The sequence below is a fragment of the Limanda limanda genome, chromosome 2, assembly GCF_963576545.1.
Source record: "Limanda limanda chromosome 2, fLimLim1.1, whole genome shotgun sequence".
Lineage (NCBI taxonomy): Eukaryota > Metazoa > Chordata > Actinopteri > Pleuronectiformes > Pleuronectidae > Limanda > Limanda limanda.
Genome location: NC_083637.1, coordinates 8,829,110 through 8,851,505, shown reverse-complemented (window position 1 = coordinate 8,851,505; position 22,396 = coordinate 8,829,110). Strand labels below are relative to the sequence as shown.

General features: G+C 43.4%; 2 protein-coding genes across 2 annotated transcripts in view; both read right to left on the bottom strand.

The window, feature by feature from the left end:
* Positions 1-426, bottom strand: part of mtnr1aa (melatonin receptor 1A a) — a 31,214-nt gene extending 30,788 nt beyond the window's left edge. The window contains exon 1 of the mRNA XM_061090129.1: positions 115-426. Within this exon, the coding sequence (XP_060946112.1) occupies positions 115-289 (175 nt within the window). The 5' untranslated portion in view covers positions 290-426. The remainder of the gene's footprint in view (positions 1-114) is intronic.
* Positions 427-11,302: 10,876 nt separating this feature from the next.
* fat1a (FAT atypical cadherin 1a) overlaps positions 11,303-22,396 on the bottom strand; it is a 75,506-nt gene continuing 64,412 nt past the window's right edge. Inside the window, exons 23-28 of the mRNA XM_061094540.1 lie at positions 20,311-20,779; positions 19,469-19,622; positions 18,243-18,353; positions 17,495-18,135; positions 16,689-16,826; positions 11,303-12,880 (exon numbers count right to left, since the gene is read on the bottom strand). Coding sequence (XP_060950523.1) covers positions 12,207-12,880; positions 16,689-16,826; positions 17,495-18,135; positions 18,243-18,353; positions 19,469-19,622; positions 20,311-20,779 — 2,187 coding nt within the window. The 3' untranslated portion in view covers positions 11,303-12,206. The remainder of the gene's footprint in view (positions 12,881-16,688; positions 16,827-17,494; positions 18,136-18,242; positions 18,354-19,468; positions 19,623-20,310; positions 20,780-22,396) is intronic.

Sequence of the window (22,396 nt, the reverse complement as noted above, 5' to 3'; positions counted from 1 at the left end):
ATGGAGACCGGAGGAGACTGTATCACAGAAAAGAGCAACAACCCCTACATGGGTTTGTCATCATTAGAGACTTTGGGTTTTCTTTCATTTCTTTACTTTTTACTTACGACTCACCTGCGTTCCTGAGCTTCTTGTTGCGGTACACGGAGAAGATGACCAGCAGGTTCCCCAGGATGTCCACCACGATGGTGAAGATGAGGAAGCAGCCCAGGGTGGTGGTGACCCAGGGCGGGCGGCTGAGCAGCGCGTCTGGCAAGGAGCTGTTCAGGTGGGACCCATTTATAACCATTGTAGTCGGTCACTGAACTTTTGGGGGTTTTTGCCCCCAAGTCCACTCGCCTCGGCTCCTCAGCCCTGCGCGCCGTGCGTCCTCTCCTCCTAGCGCCTGGATGCCGGAGCCGGTGGTGGTGGTGGTGGTGGTGTTGGTGCCATACTACCACAGCCTCCTGCTGCTTTCATCTTCATCCTCCCCCTCCTCCTCCTTCCTCCTCCTCCTCCTCCTCCTCCTCCTCCTCTTCTTCTTGGTCCTCCTCTGGTCCTCGGTTCAGCTCCGGTAGTCTCCCCGGCTCTGGTGCCACTCCTGCGCCCGTGTGCCATCCACTTTGTCTTTACGCGTGTGTGACATGGAGCCGCAACTTTCATGTGACCAAAACAGACCGGAGGAGGGAGCTGTGTAGGAGTGGGGGGGGTGAAACACTGGCGCCTGGTGGCCGACAGGAGGAAGAGCAGCTGGAGAGAAAGAGAGAGAGGGGGGGAGGGGGAGGGAGAGAGAGAGAGAGACGCGTCCCACTTTCCCTCTTTTATACCAGATGCGGGTTCATTCATTCGAGCTTTGCTTTATTTCAGCCCATTCATTATTAGGTTTGAGGAATCATTCATGGTTTGTCCCGTTCAGCCTCCGTACTTCTCTCCCCCATTAAGAAACTCTTATATTGTGTCAGTATGGAGAATCAAACATGCCGATAATTAAAGGGGATTCACTCCCATTCACTACACATATTGTTCTTGTTTTTACACTGTATATATTAGTGTTATGTTTTTGATATTCCTTACATTAAAGTATTGCATCTCATTATTTTTATCAATAACTGATTTATGACTATTTCTGACTCCTGCTGCTTCTATAAAATTCTAATTTCCCCATTGTAGGACTAATAAAGGTTTATCTTATCTTATCTTATCTTATCTTATCTTATCTTATCTTATCTTATCTTATCTTATCTTATCTTATCTTATCTTATCTTATCTTATCTTATCAGCCTGAGATCCTCCAGTGGAACCTGCTGGCTGTTCCAAGGTTGAGGTTGGACCTTAAAGGTGACCGTGGTTTTGCCATTAGCCCCCCCACCTCTCTCCACAAACACACACACACACGCACACACACACACACACACACACACACACACACACACACAAACACACACACACACACACACACACACACACACACACACACACACACACACACACACACACAAACAACGCTCATGCAGCCTATTCCCGAGCTGTCTCTCAAAATGACAGATTGTCATAATACAAAGTGAAACCTCGCATTTAAGATTTGATTTTCCTCTGCAAATTTAAAGATACTTGAAAAAGTAAAAGTATAATCACATATTCTGGAGCGATGACAGGTTGTCAGTCAGTCAGAGCTCCAGCCCACCAACAGTTATTACAGGATTTATTTTATAATGATGGACAACAGATTTTAAGCAATAAATAGATTAAATACTGTTTTTGTTCAGATTATTGTTTCAGTAATTCTCCAATCAAAGATCCCAAGTTGAGAAATATTGAGACTATTGAGAAAATAATTAAAATGGTTACTTCCAGTCCTTATTAACAGCAGGTTCCCAACTCTTTTGGCTTGTGACTGTGAGAAATAAATCAGTGGTAAGAATAGATAGTCTTTGCACAGGATTGTGAATTATTACAAAGGCCAAAAAGTGAGTTTGTTTTAGGGAATAAAAAAAAATATATATTGTATCATAACTCGAGCTTGACTGATTTGTATTTGGTGGCCAATGCGATACCGATATTAGGGATTAAGATAAATGTTCCATACTGATATACCAGCCAATATATATATTCATTTATATATAATTTGACTATTAAGGACTTAAAGGAAAAAGAAAACACAAATTAAGTTGTATATATAGAATGTGTTAATGACACAGCCAATAAACATGTATGAAAATTTGATACAGATCATGGATGGAGAAGTTTTCTCATATGCTAACATCAGCGAATATAAAAAGGGATACTGATATTTATGTGAAAAGCTTGTGTCGTCTGAATCTTATCAACCAACGGATAAATCGCTCGGGTTCTAATCACAACAAGGACACGTATGTAGTTTTAACAAGTGCGACTTTGGAATAGAAATATAGAAAAACTCTGAAGTCAGAGTTCTCTTCTTCAACACATGTTCATGTTTCACTGATTCCTGCGAGCTAAGTAAAATCCACAGATCAATCCCGTCAATGTGCTTTTATTCTGAAGAGCTTCTTGTCTTTCTCGTCCCTTCACGACATCATTCCACGACTCAACAATGTCCCAGAGTTAAGAGTCGTAATGATCTGCCTGTGGATCTTCTTCCTTTATCCTCCATCTCAACACACTTTGCTTTATCGTTCCCAAACACAAGAGGCTGCTTATTATAATATATCTGTGAGCTGATCACACGATCGTTATCTCTTCACATTCATCTGTGCTAGATTTTAGGTTTGTCTAGTTCTCTGCGATCGCACACTGATCTAAACCGGAGGGAGGACGACGAAGAAGAAGAAGAAGAAGCAGCAGAGGAGCGATTTAAAATAATTATACCAACTAGTGAGGCAGTGCAGCAGGGGAGAAACCGATGTGGACTGAGAGTGGGAGGAAATGAAAGTGTGAATCTTTCTGTCGTTTGCTGATGTTCCTTCGTTTCTGGTTTTCGCTCGCGGATAAAAAAAAAGAAGAAGCTGCAGCAGCAGAACGAGTGACACGATATGAACGTCTTCAGCTGCAGGGCTGATTGTTATAAACTGCCTGATATTCAACAGCGACTTTTGTGGCAAAATCATTTGAAACACTTGGCAATGAAAGAACATTTTTTTAAGAGAAGGTCAATCTGAGTGAACCCTTAATGGCGACTAGTCCCTCACAGCTTCTATCACTACGACCCCACACACAACAACACATGCACCGCAACAATAATAATAATTATGATGATAATTATTAGTATTATTATAATTATAATGATTAAACAAAGGCCTGTCTTCAAAACCCACTCCTCACAGCAGGGTGCAGGTGCAGAGCAGGAACACTAGAGCAAACAAACAGACAAATCACCGACCAAAACAACAGCATTTCAAGACTTTTATTTTCTTTATTGTTTGAGTCTGATCAGAACTACGATGTTTTTTCTCCGGCTGAACTTTAAGTATCTATTTTAATACTTAAAATGTCTGTGAATAACTATTTATAGACATTGATAACTTCAAGTATTGCCAGTAAACAAATATCATCATCTGAGTGGATTCTTCTAACATTATAATGGACTTTATTCATTTTGTTACAAAGATTGAGATCTTTAAAGATATTTTTTTAAATCAAATGAGACAGTTAATCAAATAACACTTTTATAATAATGTTTAAATATTCTCCACCAATGGACAGGTATAATGGTCCCTATATGTGTGTAGGTAGGTGTGTGTGTGCTCCAGGTATTACTCATGTTGATGGGACCCTGAAGTTCTGTCCTACTTATGGGGACAAAAAGCAAGACCCCATAATATGAATCATCAGATTTTAAGTTGAAGACATGTTTTAAGGTTTTAGGTTGAGGTTAGTGTTAGGGTTAGGGTTAGGGTTAGGGTTAGGGTAAGGGTTAGGAAAGTAGAAGCTGTGGTTAAGATTAGAGTAAGTAAATCAATCTAATGTCCTCTGAAGTCATTGAGACTCTACTGCATGTGTGTGTAACTGTGTTTGTGTGTGTGTGTGTGTGTGTGTGTGTGTGTGTGTCACCTTGTAAAATACTGATTCATCAGCAACAATAATTCAGCTTGAGTCAGTCACATCTAAATATTTCCTCCTGCACATCAGCACCCGACACTTCCTGTGCTCCTCGTCCTGCAGCTCAGGCTTCACTGTTTCACCTCCTGCTCCTTTGTAATCATCGCAGGCAGAGAGACTTTCGTCTGAAGGATAACTGAGGCGCTTTATGAGTCAGTCATTTCCATGGCAAAGAGGCAAAAGCAAAGAGGATGTAAACCAAGTAATAACACAGGCATGTGAAAGAGAGAGAGAGAGAGAGACATATCTGCAGGGGATAGTGCCTTGTGTTTTGACTCCCGTGCTTTTAAGAAAAGCTCACTGTCGCTACAGGGGTTCACTTTTATTAAAATGGTCCTAAAGAGGAGGCCGGATAATGCTCCAGCACAGGGAGCAAGTCTTCAGGGGAACTTCAGTGGCAGGGAGAGACGACAGACGTACATTTTGTGGCAGCGTTAAATTTAAAGTGAAACGAAATGACGGAGGGGCGAGAGGGAGAGAGAAACGGAGAGAGGGATCTTGTCATCTGCTTAGAAACGTCCTCAAAAGAAGCGTTGTTCACTTTTATTTTGCCAAAGCGGGAAGAAAAGGGGGATGAAAGGACAAGGAGACGGAGAGATGGAGAGATGGAGGGGAGATGTACAGTGAGGTGTCATCACGCCGAACAGAGAAACAGGTTATGAGTTTTGTGGGGGATGATAAAAGGGGGGAAGGGTGAAAGGGGTGGAAACGTGGGGGAGGAGTGATGTGTGCGTGGGGGAGGGAAAGGGTTGGTGCACCCGTGTTGTGGGCAGGAGGGTGCCAAGAGGACGCCCCCCCCATCAGACACACACACACACACACACACGCTCATTTGAGGGAGCTGTCAGCAGAATGAAGGAGACAGAAGTAATGTAATGAGTGTCTCTGCCGCTTCACTGGTCCTCACTCCGTCCCACAGAGAAACAAGAGTGTTTGCTTTTATCTGCTGTTGTAAACCCCCCCCCCCCCCCCCAACACCACCACCAACTCCCCCACAGCCCCCCCATCACTCCTCCTCCTCCTCCTCTTCCACCCTCCTCCCTCCTCCACCGGGCCGGTTGCCGTGACAACAGCGGAGCTCCACCCAGGAAAGAGATGCTGGGAGAAAGAGGATTATTGGGGTCAGTGGTCTCTGCATGCGTGTGGGTGTGTGTTTATGTGTGTGTGTGTGTGTGTGTCTGTGTCTCACAGCTTGTGATTAAGCACAAACACATTCCAATACAGTAACTGATAATATGATGTGAACAGGGCGCAGACAAATGGCTTTTTTTTTATGTTGTTGTTGTTGCTTATTGAATTAATCAACCCCCCCCTGCAAGGCCTTAATTTGTCGCTGACCCCTATAGCAGCACAGTGTGTGTGTGTCTGTGTGTGTGTGTTGGTTTTACACATTCAATGTCTCAGCCCTCAAACTAAATTAATTTGGTTCCGTCTTCATTATTTATATGCCTGTGCTGGAATGTGTCACCTGACTGAACTCGCCACCTCAGACGCTGGTATGTGCAAACAGCAGAATCTCAGCTGGAGGTACGACTGAGGAAAAACTAATCTTCCCGTCTAAAGCTCTGGATTTACAGACTGTTCCCAACTCTCTCTTCCTCATGCATGATAAGCACACATTTATTGAACAGTTCTTTTTCTTGCTCTTTGTCATGAAGCGTTAACGGGAGGCTGTGGTAACTGGAGGGCAGAGCCGTGTTGGGGGAAATCATGCAGAGTTTGTGTAATCTCTGTGTCTGATGTGTCTGATTTGTGTTACTTCATCCAGCCAGAAGGATCCACTGAGTTTAATCATTTGATGAAAGTGCTCGTCTCTCTCTGGGTCGTTTCGCTCGCCCTCGGATTCCATCAGCTGCCGTCTGCAGCCCCCTTGTGGTCTTCACGTTGTATAAGTCAAATATGGATGTGAATGGTTTGACACTGACTTGGATCTGTGCCTCTGAGCGTTGATAAGATGGTGTGTATTTTATAGAATTATTCATTTAAAAGATTGAAAACGCACAAAATGTCAAAATAAGCGTAACAGATTGTTACTTACTGATAATGTTCATACTCTTGTACATGTATCTCTTATCAAATGAGACAGAAAACTGTATTTAATGACTAAGTTATTTAATTTAATGAACATAGATCATTTACAGGAGGAACGTTATGTTCTCCTAAAAAAAGCTGTGAGATTGGTCACACGGTTTTAGGCGTTTCAAAAGTTACCAAACTTTCCAAAGAACTGCTCAAGTAACCGAAGGCATTCCCAAACTGATTATAATAAACTTACTGATGTGGGCTATAAACAGAACGTGTATGAAATAGGATCGAGTTCCTCATCACACTAAATCACCCTCTGTTTTCCTGTTATGTAGCTTTGTATCAGTGAGATAAAATCTTTATTGTCCTCGGCTGCAAATCAGAGCTCATGGTTTGATTAAACAGCTAAAATAAGAACGAAAGCACACGACAAAGATAGTTCATACACACAGGCACATAAATACATACATGAGATTCCTTTTATGATGAGAATAGATGAGATAAAAACAGAACAGCCAGTAGAAGTCGACACTGAAGGCCATGAATAGTAACAGCATATGAATTTTTAACCTATGCCCAGGAGGTTGTGCTGGTGCTCCTATTTGTTAGTTTGTTTGTTTGATGACACAAAAACAACAGAGCGTATGAAACTTAGCGAAAAGATGGGACAAGGGACAAGTGAGAAATTCTGAGACAGATTTGGACAAAATGGCAGATTTTTTAAATAATTTTCTTTAACATGAACATTTCACCTTAAAGCTGTGTGATTTCCTTTTGGAAACCGGTGAAAATGGCAAAAAATAAATTAAAAAAAAGCCAAATCTCACTATGTTAAACAAACGTTTTGTTTTATTTCTGGATCCGTATCAAATTGTACACGGTTCTTTCTTGGTCCATGTCCCATCCTTCCTCCAAGTTCAACAGAAATCTGTCCTTTACTTTTCGTGTAACCCTGCTGAAGAACAGACAGCGTGAGCTCCTTGGTGGAGGTGACAAATATTCCAGGAACGCTCGTTGGTTTCCTGACATTTCTCCAAACTGAAACACGGGGTCATGTCTTCTGATGCATGTCGGATTAGCATCCTGGTGGATTTCTACACCCTCTGGTTCTGTAGTGACCTCAAGTGTCTCTGTGTTGCTGCAGCCGCTCAGTGTTTCTGTCTGTTCTGTCTGTGGAGGACGAGTCGAGGGCAGACGGCTGAAGGTGGGTCGATGATAATCAACGACTCTGAGACAGTGGACGAGACGTTTCTGGGTCTGAGCGGCTGACGGCTCCTGACACGCTTTCTCATGAATGACTCGGCTGAGTCTCAGACCCGCGAGGTCGTTTTTCAGCTGTAGACATTCAGTCGAGTGGAGTAGACGTAGTTAAACAACACGTTAGTCTTCTTCTCTTTGCATCGCTCTCAGACACTCCTGTTTGACTTGACTCCATGTTTGAGCTATTTCATATTTGCACATTGTCACAGGAAACCGAGGCTTGAATTCCTAAACGTTTTTTTTGTGCAAACAGCAAATCACAGCTTGAGTCCTGTTTGTGAGAAAAACTAATCTCACTGACGAGCTCTGGATGAAAGCGACTGTTTCAGACTCTTTGTGTCAACTGTTGTTCCACGATTTGCATATGTGTACGATATATGGAGCTTTGCGAAGTTTACGACTAACACGCCAGCCACCCAGCAGGGGGCGATCAGGGTGCTTTGGTTTCACTTTTGGCAAACTGTCATATGGTTCGTCTTTGTCGAGAGTCCAAGATTACAACTGGCAGGCAGAAGTGTGTGTGTGTGTGTGTGTGTGTGTGTGTGTGTGTGCGTGTGTGTGTGTGTGTGTGTGTGTGTGTGTGTGTGTGTGTGTGTGTGTGAAGGACCTTTTCCAGTATAAACAAAGACCGTGTCAGGGCCAGTAGACCTCATAGGGACCTAATGGCTCTTATATACTTCTACGTATCCGTTTCTCGGAGAGGTCTCAGCGGGAGACAAGTGTCTTTTTGATTTTTACTTCTCCGACGACTATCCGTCTAAAAACAATTCCCCGCCAAACCCATAGGTGGCGCAACGGAAGACGAGCTCAGAGAAGCCTACCCCATTTGGGAAGAAGAAGTCCACTTGTCTCTGTTGACATGTTAGCTTGCGTCCCACACACTGAACCATGGCAACTAACAGAACTAAATAAAGTGACACCCAGCGGGTCAAGATGCTGATGTAATCGTTTCTTAGCGCAGCGGTTCCCCGGTCTTGTTTCCGAACTGTGTTGCTGATTCCACAGCTTGAATCTGCTTGAGGCTACATGTAGCTAGAAGCTACCCGGAGCTAGCTCCCCCCCAGCTTCCACACACAGTCAGCAGGGACTCCCGGCACTAACAACTACTATCCAGTGTTTGCTTCTAACCTGACGGTATTATAGAAACAGTGTCATGATAGAAGTGGAATTAAAGTCGTGACGGCGGGTTCTTGCACTGTTACCACCGCAGTTAGCATGGTGGCTAGCCTAGCCCGCTAGCCTAGCCTGCTAGCGCCGTTTTGAAAGCTCGTTATAACCGTATGTGACCGTGCACACATGCCCTCAGTGCTCTAACGAGCCACCGTCAGCCGGACAACTCCGCTGGCTTAACACACACGTCACATTAATCGTAGAATCATAGTTGTGTTCGTGTTTGTTGCTACAAGTAAACAGAAAGTTTGAGGTCCGGAAATACGGAAATGACGTCATACGGAAATGATGTCGTTCGCGGACCAATCACAGCCAAGAGTGGTCCGTCGGGTCTCCAAAATGAAGACGGATAGTTAGAAAAATCAGACGTGTACGAAAAGCTGTCGGAGGCGCTCGGAGAGGACGTTTCACGACGGATAGGGCGGTCTTATCTGTCCGTAATAGAAATAACGGAGAGGCATAAATTGGCCTTTAGTCTTATGGTCCTAATGAGGGACAACATAATTTCTAAACTCTAGTAAAGGTTATGCTGTGATCGGTGGTTAGGTTAAGGTTATGGTTAGTCATGAATTGGTTATGGTTAAGGTTAATGCAAATTCCTAACAAGTAAAGCCGCACAAACCAGTGTGTGTTAGTGTGACCTCTTACGACTATACCTTCAATAAAAAAAATCTTAAAAAAATTACTAACAATTTTTGAAACTAACAATTTAGTAGCAGTTAAATGGCACCTACTTATAGCATTTTGTAGTTTTGCTTTATTTATTTTACTTTATTGATTCTTGTTGTTCTTGGTTTGTACCCTCGGGGTTGAATGCACTTATCGTAAGTCGCTTTGGATAAAAGCGTCAGCTAAATGAAATGTAATGTAATGTAATGTGACCTCACTTCTCCCTCTCCTCTTTCCTCTGTTTTCATCCTCCTCTTGCTCCGCACTCATCAGCTGCAACATGCTGCCATCTTGTGGCCGATATCTTGTCCTACACCCTGGAAGCTAACCACCACTGGGCCCTCGAAGCAAAACAGGCTCCTCTCCCACACAACTGCGTCCCCGATTCCATCCAAAGAATAATTCATTAATAGGTAAGAGAGTCTTCATTTATTTAATGGGAAAAAAACACCTGGAGCCATTTCCACAGTTGATTGGATTTGTGGAGCATGAAGCAGCAGGCGAGTGGCTGGAGTCAGAGCTGCTTCCATCAGCCTCCACTGCTGCAGCCTGGAACACCTCCTTCCACATTGTGACCCCAACACAGAGCAGCTGTTTGAACCCGGAGCTCTGTGTCTGGAAAGGTTTCTTTCTCCTCTGAGGGAGAATCATCCATCCCACTCGGAGACTAATGGGTTTTTACAAGAGGGTGAAACCCGTGTAGAGGTGGAGGAGGAAGGTGGAGGCTGGGGTTTGAAAACCAAGGAACCTTTTCATTTGCACTTTGGGATGAGGACGTGAGGAAGAGGAATTCTGGTGTCAGCAGCAGGTCAGGTGAGAAGATGACCTTTCTATTAGCCCAGTGCCGTGAACTGGGATTTGTGAATATGGGCTCTACTAATAAAATTTAGATTTAAACGTTAATATGGAACAGAAATGTTTTTACAAACTGAGAAATCTACTTATAAAGGGAGTTAAGTTTCTCACTCCTTGGAGGGATGTTGGGGGGGCTGGAGCCGATCCCAGCAGACATTAGGGGGAGGCGTGTTATAACCTGGACAAATCAAACCAGTCAAACCAACAAGGAATGAACGAGTCTTCAATTAACCTGCACGTGTTTGGACTGTGGGAGGAAGCTGGAGAAAATGGTCTCCCATCACCACCCAGACACCAGGTTCACTGCTCCCATACAACTACTTACTCAGACTCAATAAATCAAACAGAAATCCCTTGTGCACCACCCGGCTTCCCTTTTAAACAGGAAGTGACATCACTTGGTGACCCTGGTGCGTGTTCAGGTTCAAACCCAGCATCCCCTCTGGCTGTGAGGAGACGGTACAAACCACTGCACCACCGTGCCGGCCTTTAAACATCACTAGAAACTAAGGAATCAGTGACCTATAATTAACAACTCTTATAATTGCAGAGCGACATTTATTTGAAGACTAATACAGAGCTAAAAGAATGAAAAGTTATCAGCCCTGCAGTCGAGATTATGTTTTTTTTATGTTAAGTATGAAGCTCTTATCTTATTTATGTAACTACTGTATGGGTAGTTATAAACTAATATCCTACAGTTTATGAAATCTGGTGCAGCTTGATTGAATGTAAGGGAACTGCTGTAGAGTTTGTGCTCTATTTACTTCCCTGTCAGTTTGAACTTGTATTTTAAATGATACACACTTTACTGTTGTCACCTGTTCCTCCGACATATTGAAGCTTTGTGATTGTAGCTCTTCCTCTATGCTGCCTCCTAGTGGCTACATCCGCTCTTACATGTTTTAAGCTTTTTTGCTCCGCAGAAATAATCAGTAATAATCTGTCAGATTATCTGTGTCAGTTTCTCTCTTAAACCTTAACAAAACATTGTATTCATTGCTGTATATATTCAATGTTAATAAATACTCATCACAATTAGCATATTGTCAAAATGTTTACTTACAATTACACAAGTCGGACTCAAAGATCAAAGTTGATTGAAACAAAAAAAAGTAAACTTTCAAAAAGTTTGTAATAAAATCTCTCTGACTTTCATTGTTAAGATTTAATGTTTTTCTGCACAAGTAACACCAGGATATTACATTTAATACATCACCGTGTTTCTATTCATGAGCACGCTCCGGAAATAAGAAGACGGCAGAAATATTTTTTAGGAATAATTTATTGCCAGTAGGAAAGCGTGAGCTTGTGGCAGTATTCAATAAAAACCTTAACAAGACCATAGCATTGCTCACACACACATGGACACCTGAAAAAGTCACGTGTCCACGGATAACTCTGCACTATAAATATATTGGGTCCCATTTTCTTGGTGGAAAAATAAAGAGGTTCCAAAGTCAAAATTTACAAACAGACATTTAAAAAAGAAAAAACCAACAACACGAGAATATGCAGTCGTTCACTGAGGACCCTTTTTGAAATGAGCAGGAGACGATAAACTTTACGAGTACACGGTGTGCGGGAAAGCCACGCTCTTCTCTCTCTTTTTTTTTAATGTTTCTTTTCTTTTTTTTTTCATCTCTAGTGAATGTAAGCACAGTAAGGCTGATAATGTCACACCATTTAACTCATCTTCTTTTTTTTTGAAAATAAAAGCATAGAATATCTACAAAACCTAGTAAACTTTGAAATCAAAACTGTACATTTAAATTTACATTGAAAATGAGGACTTGTATAAAAACAGTTTGCTTGGTTTTATTTATAGAAACACGGATGTTGTGGTAAATCATTATTATTTTTTTATCTCCACCTTGTTTTTATCCTGTCGTGCGTTGAATCGTTGATTTTTCCGACAATCTACTTCCTGTGTGAGATGACAGTCACTTAAAGTAACAGCACCGCCAAAACTCAAAGGGGATGGTGGGGGTGGGGGGGGGTCTCACAACCAGTCTCAACAACCCCTGTGTGTGACTCAATTCAATGTGTACTTGTATGTGTGTGTGTGTGGTGTTGTGTTCACAGACTGTGCGTGGGTCAGTGTGGGTGTTGTGTGACGGGCTGACGTAAGGTGTAGCTGTGGGTTCAGGCACTTTTGTTTGGATCCAGTGTCAGACTTCAGTGTGCTGCTGGGAGTCCAGCGCCGGGATGGACAGCCGCTCAAAGTGGCCGTCGTCGCCACTCTCGTAGTCGCTAATCATCGCCTCGGACTCCTCGCAGCACGCCGACATGTCCGAGCAGGAGGCTGTGGACGTGTACAGAGACAAGGACATGTTGTCCAGAGCGGAGGAGTCAAAGTCCAGACTACAACCTAACGGGTAGCCCCCTCTGTAGCCGCTGTTGCCCAGGGTAGAAGCAGGGGTGGTGTTGGCGGAGCTGGCCCCTTGGCCCTCAGTGTCCCCCCCGTCGCTTGGGTAGGAGTGCTGCGGTAGGTACTGGTTAAGGCTGTAGAGATGAGGCATGGCCGGGCGTTGGCGGACCCCGCCCGAGCCGCCGGTGCCCCCCCCAGACGGGTCCAGGTCTCTGCCCTGGGGCCGCAGTGTGTCGCAGCGGTCGGCGAACTCTGGCAGAGGCGGCGGCGGCAGGTCGTCATTGGCAGGGAAATCCTCAGGCGGCGGGGGGAAATCGCTCTCAATGTCGAAGCCGCCGGGGTAGTAGTCGGTGTCGATGGCACTCGGGTCAGTGTACAGAGGGGCGGGCGACTCCACAACCTCATACTGTGGAAACTCCTGGATTCCAGGAAGTTGAACACTTGGCATCCAATCAGATGTGTCCCAGTGATATCCTGTGGTCGGAAGGAAAAGAGAAAACGTTAATGTTCTGAGCCTCGGCGTCACATCGGGTTACTGAGATCATGTTAATGTTAAAAAACCCACACCATGCAACATTAACACAACACAACGTCACACCAACACAACGGGTTGTTCATTAATACACAACGATGTCACAACACTTTGGGAGAACAGCTGCACAGACTTAGAAATGAGGACAGTGAAATAAAAAAATTACATTTTCTGAGATATAATTGAATCTCTGTTTTATGATTTAAAATATTAACTCTGGGTTGTGTCCGATCAAATATAATATGGGGCGATATTATTATGGGCTAATCCCCCAAGAGTGATATCTCACCTCTGTTATGTGAGTGGATATCAGTTGAGAATTTTAAAAAAAATCAAAGAAATCATAATATTACGAGAATGAAGTAATCATTTTGGACTCCATGTCATCTTACAGGGGAAAATATCAGATGATCAACCTGTCAAGTTAAAATGTGGAATGTGGAGAATCTTAAGTTTTAAGTTTCTTTAGTATAAGTTTAAAAGATACCTGAATAATTAATCTTTTGGCTCGTTATAAGTATGAGGACTTTGAAAAGTCTATTGTGAAGAAAGTTCATCACTCGTTAGATACGTCAGGGTGAGATTTTCAAAGGGGTTTCAAAAAGGAAATAATTTGAGTAGTTAAAGATTTTGGATCAAGAAACCTTGCTGGTTATTTTTTCCTCTTTATTCTCATAATATTACCACATTATTCTTGAAATCTCATAATTTTGTTTTCAACATGACCATTATAATCTGCTTTATGATCCGACAACACTGGTATAAAGGATGTAGGTTTTTCTCTTAAACGTTAGATCATTAGTTAGATCTAATATGTTTGTTTCACTGTCTTCCCTCCACCACTTCACCAAATTCATATTTATTAAAAACCTAAGAGAAGTAATACATTTTCAGGGGCTTTTAAAATAGTTACACAAACACATGTACAAACACAAACGACTGAGGATATTTCCTGTTAGTTGCTGAGCGAAAACCTTTTTAATCACAGAACAGTCAGATTAACACTTTCCCTCACAGCGTCACCACATCCGAGCCATGCACGGGAGCGTGGGGGGGGAAATAATCTCACAGAAATAAGTCGTTACACCACCGGTGCAGAAAGTCCGGTTGAGGAGGTTTAACCCGCTGCTCATTACGCTCCGGGGGTTAATGGTTAAGAGTTAGAGAGGGTGGGATCGGGGGGGTGGGGGGGGTTATACTGGTGAACAGCAGGCAAACACAGACGGAAACAAAACAAGAAAAAAACAAAGTCACCTCTTGGGTTCTTGAGATCATGAGCCAAGAAAGACTCTTTACACGAGGCAAGAAGGAGAAGAAAGAGAACAAGTCACGTTAGAGGAGCTGAGAGGAAGGAACAACCGGCTGAGAGCACAAATGAAATGAGGAGACAATGAAAGACAAACCGATGATGAAGAGGAGGAGGGCGACGGATTCACTAATAGAACCACGGGTTGTGTTTTGCCATTTTCTTAAACAGACGTCCCGAGTTGTGTAATCAAAGTGTGAGGCTGAGACCGGGGGGGCAACACTTCTGTGCCGGTTTAATTTGGTGTTTAATTGGATTTGGCTTTGCTGCGTTTTTTAATTAGCAGCTCAGGATGAGAAGCCGCACGTCTGGGGCTGTACTGGGGGGAGAGGGGGGGGGGGTGGGGGGGTTGTCAGTGTAAGATAATGGCAGCGGCGCTACGACCCGACAACACAAACACAACGGCTGATGGAAGCAATAAAAGAGATACCTGCTCCTCCCACCGTGTCAACAACAGAGCGAACAAGGTGGATTACTGTCACTATGGAGGCTTGTGGGGGGGGGGGGGGGGGGAGGGGGCGGGTGGGAGAGATGCTAGCATTAACACAAACGCTTTAAAATATATATTTATATAAAACACATAAGGAGTGAATGGTGATTGGACACAAGAGACACTTCCCACTAATTCTTCTGTTCTCGTTGCCAGACACACTCACTGAATGTCTGGGGGGGGGGGGGGGGCGGGTGGGAGAGATGCTAGCATTAACACAAACGCTTTAAAATAAATATATATATATATATAATATATATATACAAAGACATATGGAGTGAATGGTGGTGGGACACAAGAGACACTTCCCACAAATTCTACTGTTCTCGTTGCCAGACACACTTAAGTTTCACTGAGGATGTCTGATAAGGGGGGGGTCATAACTGGGCACAAGACGATGGTGCAAGGCAACACAGTGGGTGTGTGTGTGTGTGTGTGTGGGGGGGTTCTTTATGCAATATAACACACAACAACATAATGAATGCTACGGGACGCCATTGACAGTACAGATGGAAGAATCTGTGAAATTCCCTGGAGATACAAACGCATTTCCAAAAAAACTTGTGTGTGTGTGTGTGTGTGTGTGTGTGTTACAACTTAGGAAACAAATTAGGAAGAATATTGGGGCCAGGCATAAAAAGAAAGAGAAGAGGACGATTTTGGATATCAAGGATAAAAATCGAACTAAATCAGAGAATTACATTTTTACTTTATTTGTGAAATTAAACAAATCTTCCTCTGATGTTTATAAACTTTATTCACCTCTTTAGGGATTTAATCTCAACATTTCTAGTACATTTTGGACTTACTAATTTGTAATACTAATAAGGATCTTATTCTGATTTATATTGAATTTATTAAATTAGTTTTTTACTTTATTTAAGAAATGCCAACTTTATATTAAATTCAGATTAAGTTAAATTTCATTTCCGACTGTATTCACATAATGCAACAAATAATGATCCGGGTAAGTTTCAATATTTAATATTAATTGTTAACAATGCTACTTTATTCTCGAAAGTTTTACTTTTCTATTGGCATCACAGCTTCACATAGATTTCTCTATCTTTTTTCTAAAGCTTGACCCTTATACTCTTCCACATATTTGTTTATGGTTTTGTATTTGTTCACAGATTTGTTTCGTTTGTATTTGAAAGGGTGCGGGTGCATGTTTGATGACTCATGAGCAGCACGATCCCATCATGTTGGTGATGATGACTATGAGATGAAGAGCAGCAGGGAGAACAGAACGGGAGCGTGTGAACCCCGGTGACATGTACCTTGATGTTTGCTTTAAACATCCGTTTGTGGCTACGCTTTTTGAAGAAAAAGAACAAAGACAAAAAGGAAGAGAAAAAACATGCTTGTAAATAAAAAAAATTAAGAATGAAAATGCAGGCGTGCGTCAAATCAATGACCTTGCGAGTGACGTTTTCCAACAGAACATAACAGCTGAACGAGTGAGTCGTCAAACTCCCGTGGGCGGAGTCGAGCGCAGGTGAAATGAAAGCAGGCGAATGCAGTTCTTTTAACACATGTGATCCCAGTGGAATGACACAGAACAAGTTGTTGTGATTGCTTCCGTCTGTACCGGCAGTGAATGAGGACTTACAGGCTGGACCCCGTATTTAAAACCTTGTTCTGGATCTGTGGACTGATTTGATCCATATGGGAGCTGAAGCCCAGCAGCAAAAAGAGAGAGAAGAGAAGATGTGACCCCCAGAGAAACCACTGGGGTCGTCCATTCTGAGCATGCAAAGAAACACTGCTAGCATTTCACTCAGCAATGCAAAGAAATGTCAGGTTAAAGGAAAAACAACAATAATTCATCACAAGTGCAAATAAAAACAACATTTCCTACATGTATCAAGTGCTTTTTAAAACTATTTGATCTTGTTAGTTTTTATTCATTCACTAGGAAGGAAAAGGTTGAACGTGTTGAGTGTCATCGTACCGTTGTCGTCGCAGGACTCCGACTGGAAGGAGCTGAGGGACTGGACCTCAGACATGCTCCCCCTGGTGTTGTAGGGGTGACATGCGCTGTCCTCCACAGGCTTCTTGGTCAGGCACGGATCCAGGTCCACCACTTTAGCTGGTGAAAAAAGCACATTGTAATGTAAAAACTACAAGTATGAGATATAAAAAGGTCAACTCAACAGAATTCAACAAAAAAAATGAAATCAGGTGTTTGTGTGTTGCTGCTTTTCTATTTGTACATTTAAAGTTGTTTAAAATCCACAGAGGAACAGGTGGGAAACCGCATTCATTCTCTTTACTTTGGAATTAACTTGGGCAGCACTTTATTTTTAGGGTTCATTATGTCCTAACGATTTTTTGGGGAGTTTCCTGGAAGCAAAGGCTGAGTAATTTGGAGCAAATTAGAGAAAATGGATACAAAGCTCTGTTATTTAAAAAGTACTTAAGTGAGTGGTGTTGCATTTCTAAGCAGTTGTTGACTTCCTAAGAAATTTACCCTCAAAGAACTTCCCCATTTAAATCTAGGTATATATATATTCACTCATTATTTATTAATAGAAACCTTAATGTCTATACAGTGTATGAATGCTGAAGTGTTTGTTTGCCTGTAGAAACATTTATACATTAAACTACCACATGTAGCAATTGAAGTCACATTTTTTTCTATAAATGCACCAAACAACCTTTTAGGGAATTTTCTAATTCATCATCTATTCATCCACGTAAAATAAGTATTTGCACCTACATTAAAAGCCCAACCCGACTCAAACCAAACAAACTTACAATCATAGTCATAGTCCCAGTTCGGCTTCTGGATGGAGTCGCTGTCCGACACGGAGTTGGAGGGCGGGGGGGGAGGGAGGTTGGGCGCCACGCTGCACACGGCCACGGTCTTGCGGTGGCCGTGCACCGAGTCCGGGTTGAAGGTGCTGAACTCCGGGTGCTCCGGGATGGCCGAGCCCTCGAACGAGTTCCTGTCCAGGTTGTTCCGCGAGTCGCTGGGGATGCTGGGCGTGTAGGAGATGGGCCGCACGGGCACCTGGGGCGGGATGTCCGAGTAGAAGTTCTTGTGCTTGGTGTCAAAGTACGGCCGCTGCAGGAAGGAGTGCGGCACGTTGGAGCCGCCGCCGTGCTTGTCGTCGTGGCCGGACTTGGACTTCCTGCGGCAGGCCCTCTTGCGGATGATGATGAAGAGGAGGACCATGATGAAGATGCTGGCCACGAACACCACGATGCCGATCACCTCCTCCAGGCCGATGTTCCAGGAGGTGGAGACGAAGTCGTTGCGGACCTCGGCGCGCAGCTCGCACATGGGCCCGCTGAAGCCCAGCGAGCAGTTGCACTTGTAGGAGCCGTAGCTGTTCTGGCACTGGCCTCCGTTCACGCACGGGTTCTTGATGCACTCGTCCACGTCACTCAGGCACCTGGACCGGACACGGGAATCAAGTGATGAGGGTGGGAATGTGAAATTCTGTTTATCACAGAGATCAGACTTGTGAGTTGAAGCATTTTAAGTTTCAAATGAACGAACCTGTCTCCCTGGAATCCGGCCTCACACTCGCACACGGGTCCGTCCAGGCTGTCGATGCACTTCCCACTGTTCTTACAGGGGTTGTCTCTGCAGTACGGCCCCAGCTGGCACCTGGGGTCAAAAAGGAAGTTTCACGTCAGCAACTTCGAGAAACTGCTGTGAAGCTTTTTATGTTTGCAGGATAAACTGCCATGAAAACTAATGAAGAGGACATAATGATAGAAAATGAAAAAACTACTGGTCTGCATGTGCCTCAGATTTGGCCACTGCTGCTCAGGGTTAGACCACAAGTATAATCGCTACTCTTCAACATTAACTATTACTATTCAGCATCAATTTCTGTATTAAAACTACTGATTCTCCCAGTAAAAAGCATGTTTCCCATATATACAGAAATCTGTTACTGGAGACATCAGACAACACTTTTTATATTAAAAACAAATGGGAGCTGGAGTTAAATATTATAATTGAGGATGGGGAGTGGGAAACAATGTGCATGGAAGATGAAGACTAGGTTCTTTAAGACGCCCTCCGTGCGGTCTCTAAATTTGCAGATAATCCAGCGGCAATATACTGCTGGAGACGATGTGGAATGGTTGGCGACCACTCACACATATTTTGGGATTGCCCAATGATGCTTCCTTTCTGGAAGGGGATAAAGAGCGAGATAGATAAAGTTTTGTGAATTAATATATACTATTCAGCCCAAGTCAGTTTCTTTTCGATCTAACTGCTGAAGGCATGTACACAAGAGACCAAGAGCACTTGTTACATATTCTCTTGATGACTGCTAGGAAAATGGTGACAATAAAATGGTTGAATCTACAGCCACCTACAGTGGCACAGTGGAAACAGAAGCTGAGGGAGGTGTATGGAATTACAATTAAGGTCTGATGTTTTTGTGAGGAGGTGGCTACCTATTGCAGGATACCTCTCTAACTGAGGGGAATCCTGTGGTACGATGGAATGTCTTAACTGTCCATTTATTTATTTATTCATTTATTATTTTTCACTATTTAGTCTGTCATATATAATTTGTGATGTTGTCAAGGAATGTTTGTGTTTCTCCTCAATAAAGTTCTAAAAAAAAAAAAAAAAAAACTACTGATTCTTATAGAACTCCATTCATCATTTGGACCAACATCTCTCGACCAGTGTTGCACCAATGCTGCATGTTTGTAGATAACCTCCGTTTATTCTATCAACAGGAGAAAGCTGTGTGGTACCTCTGTCCTGAGTACTGTCCTCTGCACTGGCAGTAGAAGTCGTCTGCCCGGGGGACACAGGTTCCTCCGTACAGACACGGGTTGGAGGCGCACGGGCTGATGCCGATCTGACAGTGGGTTCCCATGAAGGAGGCTGGACACTTACAGAAGTAGCCTGTGGTGTGAGGAGGGAAACAGAAGTGGAGACGGTAAGAATGTGTCTGTGTCTGAAGTCAGTTTGGAAACAAGACAGATGATAAACCAGGTAAAAGGCCCTTTGTAAATTCGGCTTAATTTACATTTTATTATTATAAAGTTCATATGTCCTCATCCTATTTTAGTTTTGACTTTTGTAATTAAGTTAACATCTTTCTCTGAATTTCTATCTGTCTGTATGTGGCTCACATATCAAGAAACATTCATCTTCTCAGCTTCACACTAGGCTTGTGTATTTTTAGGAGCATGAAAAAGTGCAGCGTCCACACGTGATACTTTCAATATTAATAAACTTTGAAAAAACATGCAGCCAGCAGGAGAAACAGCAAACACACTGGAATAAAACACGGAACAGGAACACGTTAGAAAAAGAGCTGCTTCACAACTTCAAATGGATAAATGTGAGAATTTATGCTGCTCTTGGTTTAAACTAATGGAAAAGAAGCTACGACTGATTTGCAGTTTAAGGCAGCGAGACACGCATCGAGATTTCAGTACTGAAAAACTCCTGATCTCCTCCAGACCGGTGAAAAGGTACGTAGGTGCTCCAGTGGTACAGAACACAAAAGGCAAAGTGGAAAATGTAAATGGAACAGCTTCGGTGTAAATGGGAGCGAGTGCAATGAGCCGAGCAGGACGTGGTGTACCTCCATTAGGCAGCGAGGTGCAGCTCCCGCCGTTGGTGCAGGGGTTGCTGGAGCAAGTCCCGGCAGGTGCGTGCGCGCAGCCCGGGGCCACGCCCACGATGTCCTCCAGCACGGCGTGCGCCCGGACGGCTTTGGTGTTGAGGGGCAGCTCCAGGCCGTTCAGGGTGAGGGCCTCCATGCAGCCGCGGAAGCCGTTGGTGACGGGCAGGCTGCGTCCGTGGCGAGTGGAGATGAGCGGGCGCACGTGGCCGCCGAAGTAAATGCTGTTGTCGAGGTTGAGGGTGCGCAGGGTGCCCGGCGCTGTGCCCGAGGCGGCGTGCACGCGGTCCAGCACCAGCTTGGCGTAGTTGCCGTCCACCTCCAGCGAGACGGTGTGCCACTCGCCGTCGTTGACCTGAGCGCTGTGGACCGACACCAGGCCCGGCCCGCTGCCGCAGTCGAACTTGTACTGCAGGCGTCCGTTCACAATCTGTTTCAGAAGAATAAAATGAAGAGATAGAACAGAGTTTATCAAAACTCTACAAGATTGAAAACCTGAGTGGAGAAATAATAATCAAATCTTCAAGTAACAGTTAGAAATCAATGTGTGATACGATCATAAATCACTCGCTAACACAGGGCAGACGATTGTTTTATTTTATAGGAAGAAGGTCTGGATCTCAAGCTTGACAGGTTTGTCGATTTATTTAAAATAATGTTAATGAAGTTAAGGGCAAAACGTTAATTAATTAAAATGAAAGAAAATGTTTGACGGCTTCAGAGGATGAGAAGTTTTTGGAAACGAAAATTAATGAAAAGGACATAATCGTAGAAAATTAAAACTACTGGTCTGCAAGTGGCAACTGCTGCTCAGGCCACAAATATAATCGTTAATCTTCAATATTAACCACCGCTATTAAGCATTATTTTAGTATTTAAACTACTAGACTGATTCTTATAGAACTCCATTTATCATTTGGACCAACATCTCTCTACCAGTGTTGCACCAATGCTGCATGTTTGAAGATAACCTCCATTTATTCTAATAAAATGAAGAGATAGAACAGAGTTTATCAAAACTCTACAAGATTAAAAACCTGAGTGGAGAAATAATAATCAAATCTTCGAGTAACAGTGAGAAATCAATGTGTGACACTATCATAAATCACTCGCTAACACAGGGCAGCCGATTTTTTTTATTTTATAGCAAAAGCAAAGTTTACAAGAAAACAAGAACTTCCTACATCAATATAACTTCCGTTCACTCGTCTCAAACAAACATCCAAACTGTAGATATTAAAAACCAAACATGGCAGCATGATGAACAATAGCCCTCTTGCCCACCAGCCAGGTTCCAGTCGTACGTCTGGTGTGCAGACGGCTGTGCCAGACAGACTCTGAAAGGAATGTGTGGAAAACTGCTCTCTGCTTCCCTCCCAGTACTAAAATAGCTCTCGTGTGTGATTTTGTCAACCCACCACCACATTCCCATAGTCCCTCATGTGAGAGGAGTTTTTAAAATGGCTTTGTGAACCCTTCAGCACAGTCGGCTGGGTGCTCTCAGGGGAGGAGGGCAGCTCGGCCGTGTGTTTACTGAACCGTCCTGATATGGAAATGCTGGGTGGTCACTCAGAGATGGGGCGAGTCAAGACGTAGTTTTGATTCGCAGGGTCAGTTTTAACCCATTAATACTGGATGTAACATATGGTTTTATATATTGTTAATACCAGGGGTGACATTTGAAGGCTTCTACCTTTAGAGGCGGATGAGACGTGTCCACGATGTTGTAGTTTTTTAAGACTTGTGACTGACTACAAACATCGTGATTCCCTGAAATACTCGCGGGAATGTCAAATACGTTTTGGAAGGTTTAGTTTAATTGTTTGTTAGCGATCCCAGCTTGGAAATAAGATTTTAAAGTAGCATTTCAGACAATGAAAGCAACAGGAGCGATATTAAGGCAGATTACAGCCGTGGTTTATTGATAAAACATTGGTTAAAAGAACTATGAAAGAGATTCAGACCCAGACTGTTCCTCTTGATGACTGAGACTAAATCGATAAAAGATGTATTCTCGGAGGTGGAGGAAGAAGAAGGTCTGGATCTC